Source organism: Oryzias melastigma, linkage group LG11 (genome assembly GCF_002922805.2).
Source record: "Oryzias melastigma strain HK-1 linkage group LG11, ASM292280v2, whole genome shotgun sequence".
In the NCBI taxonomy this organism is placed as follows: Eukaryota; Metazoa; Chordata; class Actinopteri; order Beloniformes; family Adrianichthyidae; genus Oryzias; species Oryzias melastigma.
In genome coordinates this window covers 21,689,067-21,705,694 of record NC_050522.1, presented here as the reverse complement: position 1 = coordinate 21,705,694, position 16,628 = coordinate 21,689,067, and the positions used below count along the sequence as shown (strand labels likewise).

The following is a 16,628-nucleotide window of genomic DNA, read 5'->3' as shown; positions in this document are numbered from 1 at the left end:
CAGTGTTTCTCAAATGGTGGGGCGCGGCCCCTTGGGGGGAATATGAATAAAAACATGTTTACATTAGTTATGGATATTGTGCATAATTTTATGTAGTAGTTGATAATTAATTATATATATCAAATACAATCTCAAAATGCATTGGGGAGCAGAAAGAACCGCTGTTTACAGTGAATCAATGAAAAGAACTGAATCTCTGAGAAAAGACAGAATTCAATTCACTGTATCTGAAAGATTTGGAAGGATTCTAAGACAAAAAAGAAAGAGGAAAAATTGATAAAACAGATTATTCGGAATTTTTTTTTTATTTATTTTTTCTTTAATGATAGTAAAAGTACAATATTTCGATGTTTTGAGGAGATATACGTTTAACTTGAGCAAATTCACTGATGCTAATGAGATTTGCAGCAGAAAGTTGTGGGGGGCGGTGAGAGAAAATAATTAAGAGACACTGGACCAGAGAAAACTATTTTTATTCAGTTTCAAATGTATTTATTTACAGAACCTCCTTCATTTCTGAGCTGAGATCAGCGCTCACTGAAAGGTCAATGCAAACGCGCGCACAGCAGAATTCCTGGCCTCCACGTCTGGAGTGCGCGTAACCGCGCGTTGCTACGCACGTTTTTAAGTCTGGTGTCGAGCTCTACCATTGACTGTACATAAAAATAATAATTATTTTTACAGTCAATGTGCTATACGCACAAATCGGGCACGCACTGAACGCACACTGAATCTTCAGTCCGGTTCAACATTTCCAGCACAGTCTCAGCAGCACAGAGCTGTGACCAATCAGGGGCTCTGATTTGGGAGCTGCGTGTGTGGTGTCTGCTTCATAGCACTGAGGTGGTGAACATGATCAAAGAGAAATGAATCATTGTGGTTTGTGTCCGGTCGGGTTAAAAGGACACCCACACAGACATTTTAAAGGACAGAGTTGTGACAACTAAAAACATGGAGCAACATTTCGGAGATTTCCACCGTCTTTACTTTTGCTCCGAGGTTCTCCCTGTTGTAGATGACAGAGGAGCTCTAATGAACAGTAAAAACACAACAGAAGAAGAATCTCCTCTCTGCTACTGCATGCGTGGCCGCGCTGCTCCAGTGTGGATACCACCTGCTGAGCGTGCGTTCATAAACCCGCGCAGACCGCGTTCTTGAACGCACCGCAGGCGGCCGTTGTGGAAGCACCTTTGAAGATTCTGCTCCCGAGCGTGCTTGCTCGTGGAAAAGGAAAGAGCGCTCGCGAGAGTCGGATTTGTCTGCGTGGAATGTTTGATGCGCGCGTGGAGAATTCTTATTTCTGCTGGAGTTTTGACATAAATAAAACGCCTCCCATTCATTCTAAGTGAGACATTCAGCTCCTCCAACACCCGGCGCTGCGTCAGAAACTCGATTTTTGATGAGCGACAAGCTGTGAATTTCTCACGCGGTGAAAGAGGGGCGGGGCACGGGAATCACGTTCAGCATGAAAGTCTTCCAGCAGCTTCATGGCTCCTCCTCCGCCCAGCTGACTGGAGGAATGAATGAATGAGTGAGGAGGTACTGGACAGCCCGCCGATGTCCCGCCTCCAGAGCCATATACATCACCGTGATTGGTTCGTTCAGCTCTGAACACAACAACTGTCATTCATATCAGCCTTGCGGGCCGCACTAACAGTAATCTTTCATATGAAGACGCGGGCCGCAAATTATCATCCCGCGGGCCGCAGATAGCCCGCGGGCCGCGAGTTTGAGACCCCTGTTTTAGACCTTAGTTGTTCAACCACAAATCAGTTCAAGAGTGATTCATTAGAAATGGACTGTTAGCCCTGAAGCAGAACAGTAAGAAAACATGGAAATTTGCATCAAATAAATTCAAATTTTGTTCTTCAGAAGAACATTTTCTCAGCTTTTAGGACATTTATCAAAAAACCGAATCAATCCTCAAAGGTTACACTTAACAGAGAGAATGTATTAAGAACTGTTAGCCCTGAAGTAGAACAGTAAGAAAACATGGAAATTTGCATAAAAGAAATTCATATTTTGTTCTTCAAAAGAACATTATCTCATTTTTTAGGACAATAATCAAAAACAGATGAATCCTAAAAGATTACACTTTTTTTAATTATATTTTTTATTGGACATTTTGTCTGAAATAGACTGACAGCGAGAGCATGTATTAAGAAAGAACATCATTCTTTTGTTTACTAGGAGTTTGTTTCTAAATTGAATCCAAATAAAGACTCCTGGATTGGTCTGTTTGCTATGAGGTCATCACATGAATGGAAATGGGTGGATGGATCAACACCGACAGAAACGTAAGACTTTGTTTCTTTTACAACATTACCAGAATAATTCTTTATAACTGAACCTGATTGTAAAAGTGTGAAGTTTGTTCAAAGAAAATACAGAAAATGTTTGTAACATTATAATTCATATCAGTTTATGAACAGAAATTTGACCAGAAGTAAACAGAATGTTTTATTACAGGTTCTGGGATAAGACATTTTCAGAATCTCCATACTACAACTATGCTGTGTTGTTAAGTACTGAAGGGAAATGGAAAAGACAGTACTATTCAACCACCAAAAACTGGATATGTGAGAAATAAAATTCCAGATCTTTCTTGTTACTGAATTGTGCATTGATTTAACTGTTTAGTAATTGAACTACAAAAATATTTTACCTTTTATTTTTATTTTATTTCTAGTAGTTGCTTGATGGAAGGTTGTACTTTTATTTATTTTTTTGTGAATTGTTCAGATAAATAAAGTTGTCATCTCCACAACAATTTTGTTATATTTAAAATATCAGTTAAAAAATTACTGAGATTAACAGTAAACTGTGAAATTGACATCAAAACTAATTTAGTGCAGCAGTTCAGACTTAAACCTTCAGAGGTTTGGTTATTGACTAAACACTGAGGGGACGGTAGTCAATAGCAAATAACAAACAGCTACCACAAAGGTAACTGAAATGTAAATATTGAAAGGGAAGTAAATATTTGTAAACATTTTCTTATGTTTTTGATCATGTATTAAAAGAGTTTATGATGGAAAAGTGTCTCTTGTCTTAATATACTCCTGCTTTTGTTTTGGGTCATTCTGTTATTTAAAAAAAAAAAAATGCTGGTTTTTCTTGGACAAACCTGCTTGTTATTTCTTTATTTTGTGCTAAAATAAATCTTAAAGATGAAGGACCTGCAGCTCTGAAAGTCAGATTCTAAAGCTTGAATCACATGAACCCATATGGAGGTTGACCTGTACGGTGCTGCAGGTTTTTGGGTTGTCCGGGCTCGTGGAGGTTCATGAAGAGGAGGGGCCGTCTCTTACAGTGAGTCCAGGTCTGCTTTACAGTTATACGGCCACCTCAAAGGACGCCATGGAACATATTGTTGTGTGTGTGGTAAGTGGATCTGAGTCCTGAAGTATTATTATGCAGTCTTTTTGACAATCTGCTCAATTGAATTTGCATTCCAACCTTTTTTGTATCCCACTGGAGTAAAAACTAACTTTAAAATCTACTGGGAAGCAGACAAAACATGGAACACACTGACAAATGTTTCTTTTCTAAACTGTACCTAGTATTTCTGGGTAAAATCTACATTTTCTTGGCATTCCCAATTGATTCTTCAGATTATTCTAGGATGCCTGCAGATAATTTGCTGTAGATTTCTAACAATTGTATCAGGAATTTATGTCTGTTGCAGAAAGTATGACCAAAGGACAATTTGTTTCCAGAGCCCTTCATAATCTCATTAATACCTTAGTAGACACTGATTTTAAATAAGTGACATCGCCAAAGAGTTTAAGACTTTATCTCATTTCTCACCATTATTTTTATAGTTTTTTTGCCCAAGACATGTGACAAAAATGCAAACAGGAAGTAAACCAAGCCGGAGCACAAATATCCTACTGAAGAAAAGATAATAGGTCCTTTTTATATTGGAATAATAAACAGGTTTATTCAAATGTCTAACTGACATTTTTTTTTTCTCTTTCGATTTTGGTCCTTCTTTTATTAAAATGATTTATGATGGAAAAGTGTCTTTTGTCTTTCTGTTTTGGGTTTCTGTATTACTTTTCAAAAATGTAATAAATTCTTCTTCGACTCAGCTGTGACTGTTGTTTGTGTGGTAAGTGAAGTATTTAGGAGGCAAATGGAAGTTGCATGTACTTATGTGTATGAGGTACGGTAGCCTCACTTCCAGTTTAGAGGTTATTGCTCCCCTTCAATTATCACGGGCACTATTGTCATTCAGGAGGACCTGGCTGCAGACAAAATGGGGCCCAGACATCATTAGCCAGAATCGTGATCTCACATTCTGTCTCTTATTTTGGTAAAAAAAAAAAAAAGACCTTATTTTGTCAAAGAACCAATGTAAGCGGCTTTACTAACAGTTACTCATTAAACTTTGGACTTTTAACACTAGATGTCTCTGTTAAAACATTATATGCCCTTTGATATTGTAACTTTTCAACAGAAATCAGATTGACAGAGAAAAGTAGTTTTATGCTGGTATGACACACAATATAAATTATTGTACAAAGCCGCTTTTCTCCACAACAGAATAACCTAATATGCATTGATCATGTTAGGGGTTGAAAAGTAGTAACAGTAGTCAAAGGAATGTAAACACTGAAGCTAAAGCTCTGGTGTAAAACGGTCAACAGTTTGACAAATCTCAGCACTTTTCTTAATATGAATTTTGAATGTAATAAAATGATTGTCGTTTTTGCCCTATTTGAAGCTCAGTTTGAACAATAAAACTTTTATTTTGTACTGGAGGCCATAACAAGCTTCAATTCTGAAAACTTCCGGCTGATGATGTCTGGGCACCATCTAGTCTGCAGTCAGGTTTCCCTCCTGTCACCTTCACTGTCTAAACTTCCTCCAGTTCTTCAGAGTCCTGAGGAGATCCTTATCTATAAACATACAGCTTATACTGCATACGTTTTATGCTTTTAACATGATTTTATTCATTGTCTTTATACATATTTCTTACCCACATCCATATGATGCCTTTTATGGGATTTAACTTTGAAGAAATTATTTTGTGACCATCTCTCTCTGAAGGATGGCTGAAGCCAGATAAATTGAAACCAGTCCATGTCCGTACATTGTTGCTTGGCAACACAGAGCTCTAAATTTTTTATCTAACTTTTTAACAAATGGATTAATTTTCTAAGAAAGTTTTTTTGGTCACTCACTTCCTCATCAACCAACTCGACCAACTGCGACACAGTTGGTTACCAGTAGGTTTCATAACAAGTTTGGACACAAAGGGAATTTCCAATAAAGCAGGCATGTGATCTGAAAAAGACTGGGTCACAAATCTCAATGTTAAAAACCGTAAAACGAAAAGACATCACTAAATCTAGACGGTGTCCATGCTCATGGGTGGGGCCCGACACTACTTGTTAAAGATTAAAAGAATCAATAAGATTTACAAAGTCTTTTACCATTGGCGTTTCAGGGCAGCACACATGAATATTAAAGTCTCCCATTATAAGTATCTGATTATAATTTGACATGATTTCACACAAGAAATGGGGAAATTCACAGTAAAAGATTTTACTGTGTTAGGTGACTGATATACCACACCACATAGCACTTTGTGAGGGTCCTCAAGCAACTCAAATAAGCTAAGTTCAAAGCTGGTGAAGCCAAAGGGCGATGATAGAATGAGACATTTGCATTTATAGCAGTTCTTGAAGACAGTCAGTAAATCTCCTCCTCTACCTGATGATCTTGGTGTGTTAAAATAGGTCCAACAGACAACAGATCTCATATTATTATAATTCCTTCCAGGATTTATTTTATGGATTCTTTGCCTATAAGTTATCAGAGGCCTGATTAGTGATGACTGCAGGGGGGCAGTTACTTTGCAAGAGGGGGATGAGTGAAATGCAAAATTCTTAAAGGGCAAAGTGCTTTTAGTAGAAAGCCATGGTAAGGTTTGAATCAATGGGTTATAGTTGGTTAGTCATCATTTTTAGGTGATTTGGAATACATATTGTAAATTAGCTGCTAAGATCCGAGACCCATGGATGTTTGGGTGGAAAAACGGGAACATATTTTGATCTTTTGTAACTTAAGCTGTTGTCTGATGCTGATGATCCCTTAAGACAACAACTTTGGGAGCCAGTTCTTTCGGAGGTTTATGAATGGGTGAGACAAAACCAAAGACCGTACCCGAGACGGGTTAAAGGGCGACTACAACGTAAACTTTGGTGGCAGTTTCCTAAACTTCTACTAGTTCACAGCCTACTTTGCAGCAGCTGGTGAGGCACTGACGTCATCAGTCAGATTTACAAACTTTATGAAAGAGCTGATATCCCCATTGTTTAGAAACATTAAATAAATATTTATATAAATAAATAAAGAACTTGAAAGCTCTGACACTATCTGGCAACACTGCCTACAGAGCAGCTTATTCACCATTTGACTGACAACAGAGAAAGTGTTGTTTAAAAATTAAATTCAACATTTTACTTCTGTTTACACACTGTAGCATAAAAAAAAATTACCAACATTGTTGGTATTGACTTACTTTTACGTTTGAATGAAGTCTGTGCACTGGTCCTTCTGAAGAAACAGATGAATGTTCTTTTTTTAGAAGTCTTCCTTTTCTTTCTTCAGTGTTAAAATTCTCTCTGTCTCAGTGGAGATCACTACCAATGACGTGTCTAAACAAATTCTTGAGTTTAGGGGTTAAAAAACTAAATCCTCCGTTTAGAAATTGATGCTAAACAACATCAAAGAGTACTGGACGGCTGCACTTGTTTTGCTACTGCTAAATCTACTATTGTTTAGCCGCGGTGTCACATACACTCTCTGGGCTCACCAGCGCCCTCTGCTTGTGGCATGTAAATTATACCTATGCACCTAGTGTGTTTTTGAAGCGCATTTTTAGCGGATAAAAAGACTAAATGAGTCCCAAACTGGCCCCAATGTAATCAGAAAGATAGCAAGAGATAAACAAATAAGGTCAATTTAAAATAAACCGCATTTTATGATGATATTAACTTTATAGAAAGACCGAAACAACACAGGCATGCGTCAGCGTGCCTCAACAGAAAGCTCCTTTACAATCCCTACAAGCTCAGAGACCATGTCAGTTTGTATGTACTGACATTACTGAGCTTCCTGTCAACTCACAGAGAAACAGATAAGTCCATGCAGTACAGGATCACTTCACTAAGTATGTCAATGCTTTTCCAATGTGTATCCAGATGGCAACAACAGTAGCAGACATAATATGTGAGAGATATATTGCTGAACATGGTATCCCAGAAGTGCTACTCTCTGATCAGGGTAGACAGTTTAAATCAGCAATTATTCAAATGATTTGTTAATGACTGGATATAAAAAGAAAAAGAATCACTCCGTTCCATCAATGTGGAAATGGAATGTTTGGACTCTGAAAGATCAACTTTCCAGACTCATTCATGCAAACGGTGCTGAATGGGATCACTATTTGCCAGCAGCTGTGCTCTGCTTTAATGCAACTCCACATTCTACCATTGGATATTCTCCTAATTATCTTGCTCATGGACAGGAACCATGACTTCCTCCCGGTGTGACTCTTACTACACCTCTGGTGTCACAAACTCCTCAGAATTATGGCTCTAAACTTGCAAAGCGAACTAAAACTGCACTGAGGACATGTCAAAGGAGGAGGAGCAAATGTGGAACAACATGTAAGTGTTGTTTGTTCATGCACTGTTGCTTGGCAACCTAGAGCTCTGTACAATCCAACTTCTTAAGAAATTGATTCATTTTACAAGAAAGTGTTTTTGGTCACTCACTTCCTCATCAACCAGCTTGAGGAGGTCAGAGGGGGGTACCTCATCTGTTTCTCCTATTTTCTTATGTTCCTACTTCCTAATAATGCCATCACTTGGTACTGCCACAACCAACTCAACAGCTTTATTTATTTTTTTCATGTAACTTTTTTTAATAAAAAACTGGAATTTGGGTTAAGCGGGTCAAACAACGTCTCAGTCTCTGGTACCAATAACTTTGCTGATGTTGATTAGAATATTTTATCATCTCTGGTCCTCACAGAGTTCACACCTCTGACAGATATAAAGCTATTTTTATTTTTTTAGAGTCCCTTGGTGTGAACAGGAAACTCATGAAGTGTCAGTAAAACCCAAAAGATCAAATGTCCGCACAGTTCATGTAAGAGTGTCCAGACATTTTTAATTTAGACACAGCTTCTGAACCACAGATAAATGGACCTGAGGAAAACATTTTTGGTTTTTACTGAAACAATCAGATTGAAGCTTTCTAAAACTTTATGTTAATGTGAAGAATGTCACAACTCTTTACTGGTGTCACACATGTGAGTGAGACTGATACTGACCTTAAGTCAAGAAAGCACAATCTGAAAGAACAATTGTTCTATTTCTGCTCATTTTAATTAAATTATCTTCACTTCATAACAAAAAGTTGATTGTAGGTGAATGTATGTAAATTCTTCCAGTGATTCTAGTTTAATTTATTCTGAGTCTCTTTTCATCATCAGAGCATTAAGGACTGAATGACGTGGGTGTGGTCTGCTACTTCCTCAATGTTTGCAGCTCAGAACTGACAGCTTTCATCGGGAAACAGTCGGTTAACTCTGATTAGTTAGTTTGATCTCTAAAGATGTCGACAGAAACTGAAGATTTGAGAGTGAAATTTAGCAAAAATCTTTATCAAAAAAGAAGAGGACAAAGTGAGGTGGAGATGATGGAGGATGAAGATCAGATCTATGAAAATACAGTACAACAAACTGGTGAGAAGAAAAACTTCACAAAAAGTACGTCACATTTTTTCTTATAAAATTATTTATACCAATTTACTGTTATTCTTCTGGTGTTTGTTTCATTTAACAAAACAGGAACATTTGAAAAAGTAGATCTGGAAATAAGCATAATTTCTAAAGAAAGAACTTCAGGAGATTCACTTTTTATAGATCGTAAAGCTCACTATTGCAATCCTGTTTAGTCATGTAAGAGATTATTGTGTGAATGGAAACTAATTTAAAAGAATTCTGGAAATATATTTTTTATAGAAAAACAGGAGCAGAAGAATCTGAAAGCCAAGTCAAGAAACTTTCCAGGAGGTTTCAAGTTGTCTTTGGGAGTTTTCCTTTTTCTGCTTCTGGCTGGACTCATTGCACAATGTAAGGATTTTATATTTTTATTTACAACTTTTAATACTCAATATTACAATCCCCTTATGATATTTTTTATTTTAAAAAAAAAACTTTCCCAGTTGAGTATTAATTATGATTATGAAGTTTTAACCAAAATCCCACAACCTACATTTTTCAGCTTGATCTGAAGCCTCTGTTTCCTAGATCTCCTCTGGGGGGGTTGTGGTTATTAGAGCTAAGCTGAGAAGCCCCGACCCTGATTCCCTGTCTAATGATCATAATGATCATAGCTCTGCATCAAATTTTCACTTTTAATACATAAAAATGTCAAGCAATATAAGAAATGTCAGCCATATTATTTGGAATCAGATTCCAGCTCAGATGAGGAAGTGAAGAGCTTCATGGTTTTTTTTTTTTTAGCTATTAAATTGTGCAAACACAGTTCATGGAAATACAAAGGCAACCTTCAGAGCATGAGGCAGAAATTACTTTGCGTCAGTACCCGTCGCGGGGCCCTTGTGAACTTTGTTTTAATTATGTAGTTGGATTCCCCGGATTTGTTCGTAATCAGCTATCGGAAAGCATCGAGAGCTGCAGCTGGGAGATCTGCTTAAAGGGCCCGGCACGCATGTCCAGGGTCGACTGCCCTACCCATTCCTGCAAGAGACCCAACCCCCCATGGCCGCACCTCTGGCTGCAAAGAGGCAAGGGCGACTGGTCCTACAGGTGCAGCGTGAGCCCAACCTCGCTTTACAAACCTTGTGAAAAAACCAGCATTTATCAATCAGGCAGCTTGCACGTACGATCTTCGCCAAAGCCATTGTGACATCACAAAAGCGCAACAATTCAAACAGAGCATCTTGGCAACAGTGACAGTGATCTGAGAGAAAAAATTCTCAGAAATGAAAAAAGGAAACAATTTCCTACATTTGTTCTCTTTTATTAAAAAAGAAAACACTGTCACCCATACGTGTAATAAAAAAACAAAAAAAAAAACAAAAACATGATTTTCATTGGTGGGGAAGTTTAAGGTTATTCAGGATTTTTTTGTTTTTGTTTTTAAATTTATGTTTTTGTCAAACTTATTTTTTAGAAAAATAAGAAAAAAAAAGCCAAACAGTAATTATGTTCTCACATTGATAAGAATGTCTCATTTCTCCTGATTCAAACAAAAGTTATTTTCTGTTACAGATCTTCTTTGGTCTTTGGAAAACAAAAAAATGCAGACTCAACTTTCAGGTAAAAATGATTTCTAAATATATAGTCAAATGTTTGATGAACAAACAATTTCTAAAAGCGTCTTTGGGTTATTTTATTTGTTCCTCTTTTTTTTTAAACATGTATAAGTTATATTTTGCATGGTCTGTTTTAGACTGAAATTAGAAAACAGACTCCTTTGGTTAAAGTTTCACACATCTGTCATGTCACATTGTTTCATGGTTTTGTATATTTAGATACTTAATTTTTAAGCTTCAACAGTAAATACAAAAAAGAAAAGAAACATATTTTGAAGTGTTTTAACTAACAAATGACGTCTATTTTTAGACATGGCCGTCAAAAACAGTCGTTTACAGGATGAAATGAAGCAACTGAAAGATGACAATGGAGGTAAGAAAAGATCAGGAAACAGAAACATTTGTGCAACAATGAAAGGAGTCAATTCTCAGTTTTCATATTAAATTTTAAACTGGGTTTCGGTTTTTGTTTATATCAGGGGTCACTAACTGGTGGACTGTGGTCCAGATCTGGATGTTGGGTCATGCGGACCCAACATCTGGGTCTGAGCCTAAGGTAAAACTAAGACGATGGGTACATCTATTTTAAAGGGGCCATACCATGATTTTCTTAAGCCTTTCAGAATAAAGTCCTTTCATCTACATTTTTTTAAGATGTCGGCTTTTTTCATACTTTTGTATTTTTTTGATGTTAGATTTTTAAGTTTCAACAGTAAATAAATAAAAAGAAACATATTTTGAAGTGTTTTAACTGACAAATGACATCTATTTTTAGACATGACTGTCAAAAACAGTCGTTTACAGGATGAAATGAAGCAACTGAAAGATGACAATGGAGGTAAGAAAAGATCAAGAAAACAGAAACATCTGTGCAGCAATGAAGGGAGTCAATTCTCAGTTTTCATATTAAATTTTAAACTGGGTTTTGGTTTTTGTTTACATCAGGGGTCACTAACTGGTGGATTGCGGTCCAGATCCAGATGTTGGGTCATGCGGACCAACATCTGGGTCTGAGCCTGATGCAAAACTAAGATAATGGGCGCCTCTGTTTTAAAGGAGCCATACCATGTTTGGTATAGCCACAGTAGCTGTTGACATTCAGGCCACTAGGGGGCAGCTTCAGCTTGGTTCTACGTCAAAGAGGCATTGAGCTTTAAGGAGTTGTGCACAGTGTGAACCTGGCTGTGTCATCAATAAAGTTCAGTTTTTTGATAAAGAAATTGAGCTTTAAGGAGTTGTGCACAGTGTGAACCTGGCTGTGTCATCAATAAAGTTCAGTTTTTTGATAAAGAAAGACCCTGTCATTCTTGCTTGTACATTACTACATATGGCGACGAGGATAAAAGTCAACCAAACAGTGAGTCGGTGCGTTCATTGGGAGATAGCTGCTACAGTTTAGCCAGGCGGCAGCGGAGCAGCTGAGAAGCACGTAGCTATCAAGCTAGCAGAGAAGAAGGCAAGGACAGCGGAGGACGATGGCAGCCACAGTCGACTTTTTGGTCCAGTTCAACAGTAAAGAGCAGTCCTGGGAAGAGTACTGCGAAATCCTCGACCATTTTTTTTTTTGTTGCAAATGGGATTAACGACGCTGATAAAAGCAAGCGGTGTTGCTGAGCAGCGTTAGCGCTGATGAGGAACCTGCTCAGCCCGGTGAACCCAGGAGAGCGATCCTACCAGGAGTTGGTGAAGCTTTTGAAGGACGATTTTCACCCCAAACTGAGTGAGATAACGCAGAGGTGGAATTTAATATGAGGAACAGAAAGCACAACGAAAGTGTGGGGGATTAAATGGCTGAACTGAGGAAGCTGGTGCAGGACTGTAATTTTGGAGACACTTTGACCGTGATGTTGAGGGATTGCCTGGTTTGTGGTATCAATAAAGACAGAATAGAGTCTGTAAGATGAGGCCGGGTGACAGAGAGAAAAACAAGCAGTTTAAAAGAGGGAGTGTGAGACAAACAAAACAGACGCATTTTATGCAAGATGAGGGGAATCAGAGTAACAGTGATGGGGTGACATGTTTCATGTGAAGGAAAGTGTAAAAACAATGTACAACATGAGGGATGAGATATTCATTCCAATGGAAGATCCTATAAGGAAACAGTTGGTTGTGTATGGGAAGGTGGTAGCTTCTGAAGTAGATACAGGCTGTGGTTACACCATAATGTAGAAAAAATCTTTTGATGGTTTGTTTTGATACAATAAGAGACCAAAGTTGTTGACGTGTGATCAGAAGTTAAACTCACAGGGACCATGCAGTGTCAGTGTTAGGGGCCGCAAAGGTTAAGGTGCAACATGGAGGCGGCATGCAAAATCTAGGGATGGTGGTGGTCAAAGGCTCAGGGGCTAGTCTGTTGGGCCGGGGCTGGATTAAAGACCTCAAACTAGACTGGGAAAAAGTAAACAAAGTGCAGGAGGGGGGGGGAGGCACTTCAGGGAGTGTTGGTAAAACATGAAACAGGTTTTAAAGAGGAGTTCAGGAAGTTGAAAGGGTTTTCAGCTAAAATATGTGTGAAAAAGGAAGGAAACCCTCAGTTCTACTAACCACGATCACTTCCATTTGCCATAAGACACAGAGTGGAAAAGAAAATAGAGAGGCTCTTAAAGGAGAAGATGATTGAGCCAGTGAAATTTTCAGATTGGGCTGCACCTATCATTCCCATATTAAATCTGGATGGTACTGTGAGGATTTGTGGTGACTATAAGTTCACAGTGAACCAAGTGTCTGCATTAGAACAGTACCCAATTTCTAGGATGGAGGACATGATTGCATGTCTGTCAGGAGGAGAAACATACACCAAGTTAGACATTAATCATGCATATCAGCAGATTGTGTTGGATGAAGAGGCAAGAAAGTATGTTACAGTGAACGCACACCAAGGTTTGTTCACTTATACAAGGCTTCCTTTTGGAGTGAGTTCTAGTCCTGCCATTTTTCAGAGGAACATGGAGAGTGTGTTACAGCCGTATATCTGGATGATATTATTTTGAGAGGTAAAAGTGAAAAAGAACGCATTCAGATTCTGGATTAAGTGCTACAAAGACTTAATGAGTCGGGTTTGCGTTTAAAAGAGAGCAAATGTCAGTTCCTGGAGAAGGAAGTCATTTTTCTCGGACACACAGTAGATAAAACAGGGCTCCATCCTCTCCCAGCAAGTAAAGTTCGGCTTGAAGATAAAGAAAAACCCTGTCATTCTTACTTGTACATTACTACACCATGATTTTCTTGAGCCTTTCATCTACTTTTTTTGATGATGTCGGCTTGTTTCATTCTTTTGTATTTTTAGATACTTAATTTTTAAGCTTCAACAGTATATACAAAAAAAGAATAGAAACATGTTTTGAAGTGTTTTAGCTAACAATTGATGTCTATTTTTAGACATGACCGTCAAAAACAGTCGTTTACAGGATGAAATGAAGCAGCTAAAAGATGACAATGGAGGTAAGAAAAGATCAGGAAAAACAGAAACATCTGAGCAGCAATCAAGGGAGTCCATTTTCAGTTCTCATATTCAATTTTAAATTGGGTTTTGGGTCTTTGTTTATTTCACGGTGTCACTAACTGGCAGACTGTGGACCAGATCTCGATGTTGGGTCATGCGGACCCAACATCTGGGTCTGAGCCAAAGGTAAAACTAAGACGATGGGTACCTCTATTTTAAAGGGGCCATACCATGATTTTCTTAAGCCTTTCAGAGTAAAGTCCTTTCATCTACTTTTTTTTTTGATGATGTCTGCTTTTTTAATACTTTTGTATTTTTTAGATGTTAAAAACATTTGTTTATTTATGTGCAAATCCTCTATAAATGGACTTCTGTTGTCTTTCAGTCATCAACAAAACTCTTTTGGATGAAATAAAACAGCTAAAAGACAAGATCGAAGGTGAGAAAAGACTGAAAATAAATTGATTATATCAGTTTACTTTGATCATGTTTATCTTTAGTTTTACTTTTACTGTTTAAATCTGTTCTTATGTAAGCTTAGTAGACATTACAGATCACATAGTAAACCCATTTGTATAACACTTCTTTGAAGGTAAATGGTGCCCTGAAACATGGATGAGATTTGGACTCAACTGCTACTATAAATCCACTGAGGAGAAAAATTGGATTGACAGCAGGAGTTTCTGTCGGTATGTAGGAGCTGATCTTGTGGTCATCAACAGCAAAGGGGAACAGGTGAGTGCTCACACAAGTTACTTCCAGCTTCTTGTGTCTTGTATTCTCCACCTGTATGTGTGCTGCTGTTATCTGGATGCTGATGGATTCCAGCTGAAATTCTCCTCAGAAATTCAGAGCTCGCCAGCATTTCAAATACATGTCGAAACGCCAAATTCCTTTTTCCAGTATTTCTTTGTTAAACATGATTAAGTTTAATTATGTACCATTTGAAATGGACTGTTAACCCCAATGAAAGAAAAAAAGCAAAAACTACAATTTGGCTTCAAAGAAAGTCATATTTTGTTCTTTAGGTGAACATTCCCTCAGTTATTAGAACATTTATCAAAAGAGATAACCACCAAAGGGGACACATTTTGTAATATATTTTTTTACTTTGGACATTTTGTAATAAAAAGAAACTAAAAAAGGGAGTATGTATTAAGAAATATACATTTTCTTTTGTTTACTAGGAGTTTGTTTCTAAATTGAATCCGAATAAAGAATCCTGGATTGGTTTGTTTGCTGAATCGTCACCACAGACACAGAAATCTGAATGGAAATGGGTCGATGGATCACTGCAGACAGAAGCGTAAGACTTAGTTTCTTTTTAATTGTTACTAAAATCATTTTTTAATGACTGAACATGGTTGTAAATGTGTGAAATAACTTAATAGAAAATACAGAAAATGTTTGTAACATCAAAGATCATTTTAGTATAAGAACAGAATTTTGACCAGAAGTTAACAGAATCTGTTATCACAGGTTCTGGGATGAGACGTTTGCAGATCTGCCATACGACTACTATGCAGTGTCCTTGAATACTGAAGGGAAATGGACAAACGTGTACCAAACAAAATACAGAAACTGGATCTGTGAGAAATAAAATGTATTCATCTTTGTTAGTGATCTGTGCAGTGATTTTAGTATTCAGTAATGTAACTATAAAATTTTATTATCTTGTGTTTTTATATATGATTGTATTTACTAGTACACATTATAACTTAAAGGAAGCAATTTGTTTGTGAATTATTCAACAACTTATCACATTTAAAACAGTTAAAACAAATTACTTGAATCAACTGTAAAAATGACTTTAAAATAAGCAGCAGTTCAGACTCAGATTTGGTCATTGATTAAAGACTGAGAGGACGGTAGTCTATAGAAACCGCTACCAAAAACTAAACAGAAAAGTTACATATTGTAAGTGAAATTGATATTTTTAGAATTGTGTTCCTTCTTTTTTTATGATATTGATCCTGCATTCAAATAGTTTTTGATGGAAAAGTGTCTTTGGTTTCAATATATTCTTGTTTCTTTTTCAGGTCTCTTGTGTAATTTTTGAAAAATGTATTCAATTTCACACAAAACGTTGCTCAAACTAGTGCCAGCTGATATGACAATACATATCGATACATCTCTTCTACCGTTTATATAATTTCATACTTAATTTTACTAAATTATTACACCAAATATATAATTAAATAGGCTGAGAAAACTGCATATGTGTTGCCTCGTCACTGTGTGCACAAAAAAAATGCATATGAGTGAAAATAAAGACAAATTCAAAAGATTCTTCGTAATGAAACTGTCTTGTGGTTTCTTTGAGTCACACATGTTACAACATGCTTTACGTCACACAACATGAGTGCAGAACGATGGACGCACAACAGATTCAAGTTGTTTCCCCGGCGTTATAAAGACCTGGGCTGAAACCCTCAACGGACATCTGCACAATTCAACAAACGACAAACGCAAAAAAACGCTTGTGATTTGCGTATATTCATGCATGTGTCACGAAAGACAGAAACTTCAAAATGTTCATGGAGGCTGTGTGACACGCCCTTTACAGTGAGCTCAGGTGTGTCTAGAAAACCGGGGTGCAACAAGTTGAACCCACTTATGACCTTCATGTGATGCTGCCGTACGGTTTCCTTATGCAGTGTGCAGGATTGCTGTGTAAGATGAGATTTTACTTTTTCTTTGTAAAGTACATTTTATTTATATAAGGTTGCCATGGTTACAGTTTGGCGGAGGGATATGTAGATGAAGAAGAGAAGGAAGTTGTTCGGTTCTGGAAGTGGTACTGTGCGGGAAAAGAAGTCTAAAA

The 16,628-nt window shown here is 37.4% G+C and overlaps 1 protein-coding gene across 1 annotated transcript; it reads left to right on the top strand.

Moving 5' to 3' along the window:
* The first annotated feature begins 8,341 nt into the window (after nucleotides 1–8,341).
* Nucleotides 8,342–15,574, top strand: LOC112162505 (low affinity immunoglobulin epsilon Fc receptor-like). The gene is made up of 10 exons (XM_036214237.1): nucleotides 8,342–8,788; nucleotides 9,044–9,154; nucleotides 10,319–10,366; nucleotides 10,673–10,735; nucleotides 11,138–11,200; nucleotides 13,741–13,803; nucleotides 14,190–14,243; nucleotides 14,397–14,539; nucleotides 14,992–15,110; nucleotides 15,284–15,574. Exons 1-10 carry the CDS (start codon nucleotides 8,635–8,637, stop codon nucleotides 15,402–15,404), a joined length of 939 nt encoding a protein of 312 aa, XP_036070130.1. The 5' UTR covers nucleotides 8,342–8,634; the 3' UTR covers nucleotides 15,405–15,574.
* Nucleotides 15,575–16,628: the final 1,054 nt, after the last annotated feature.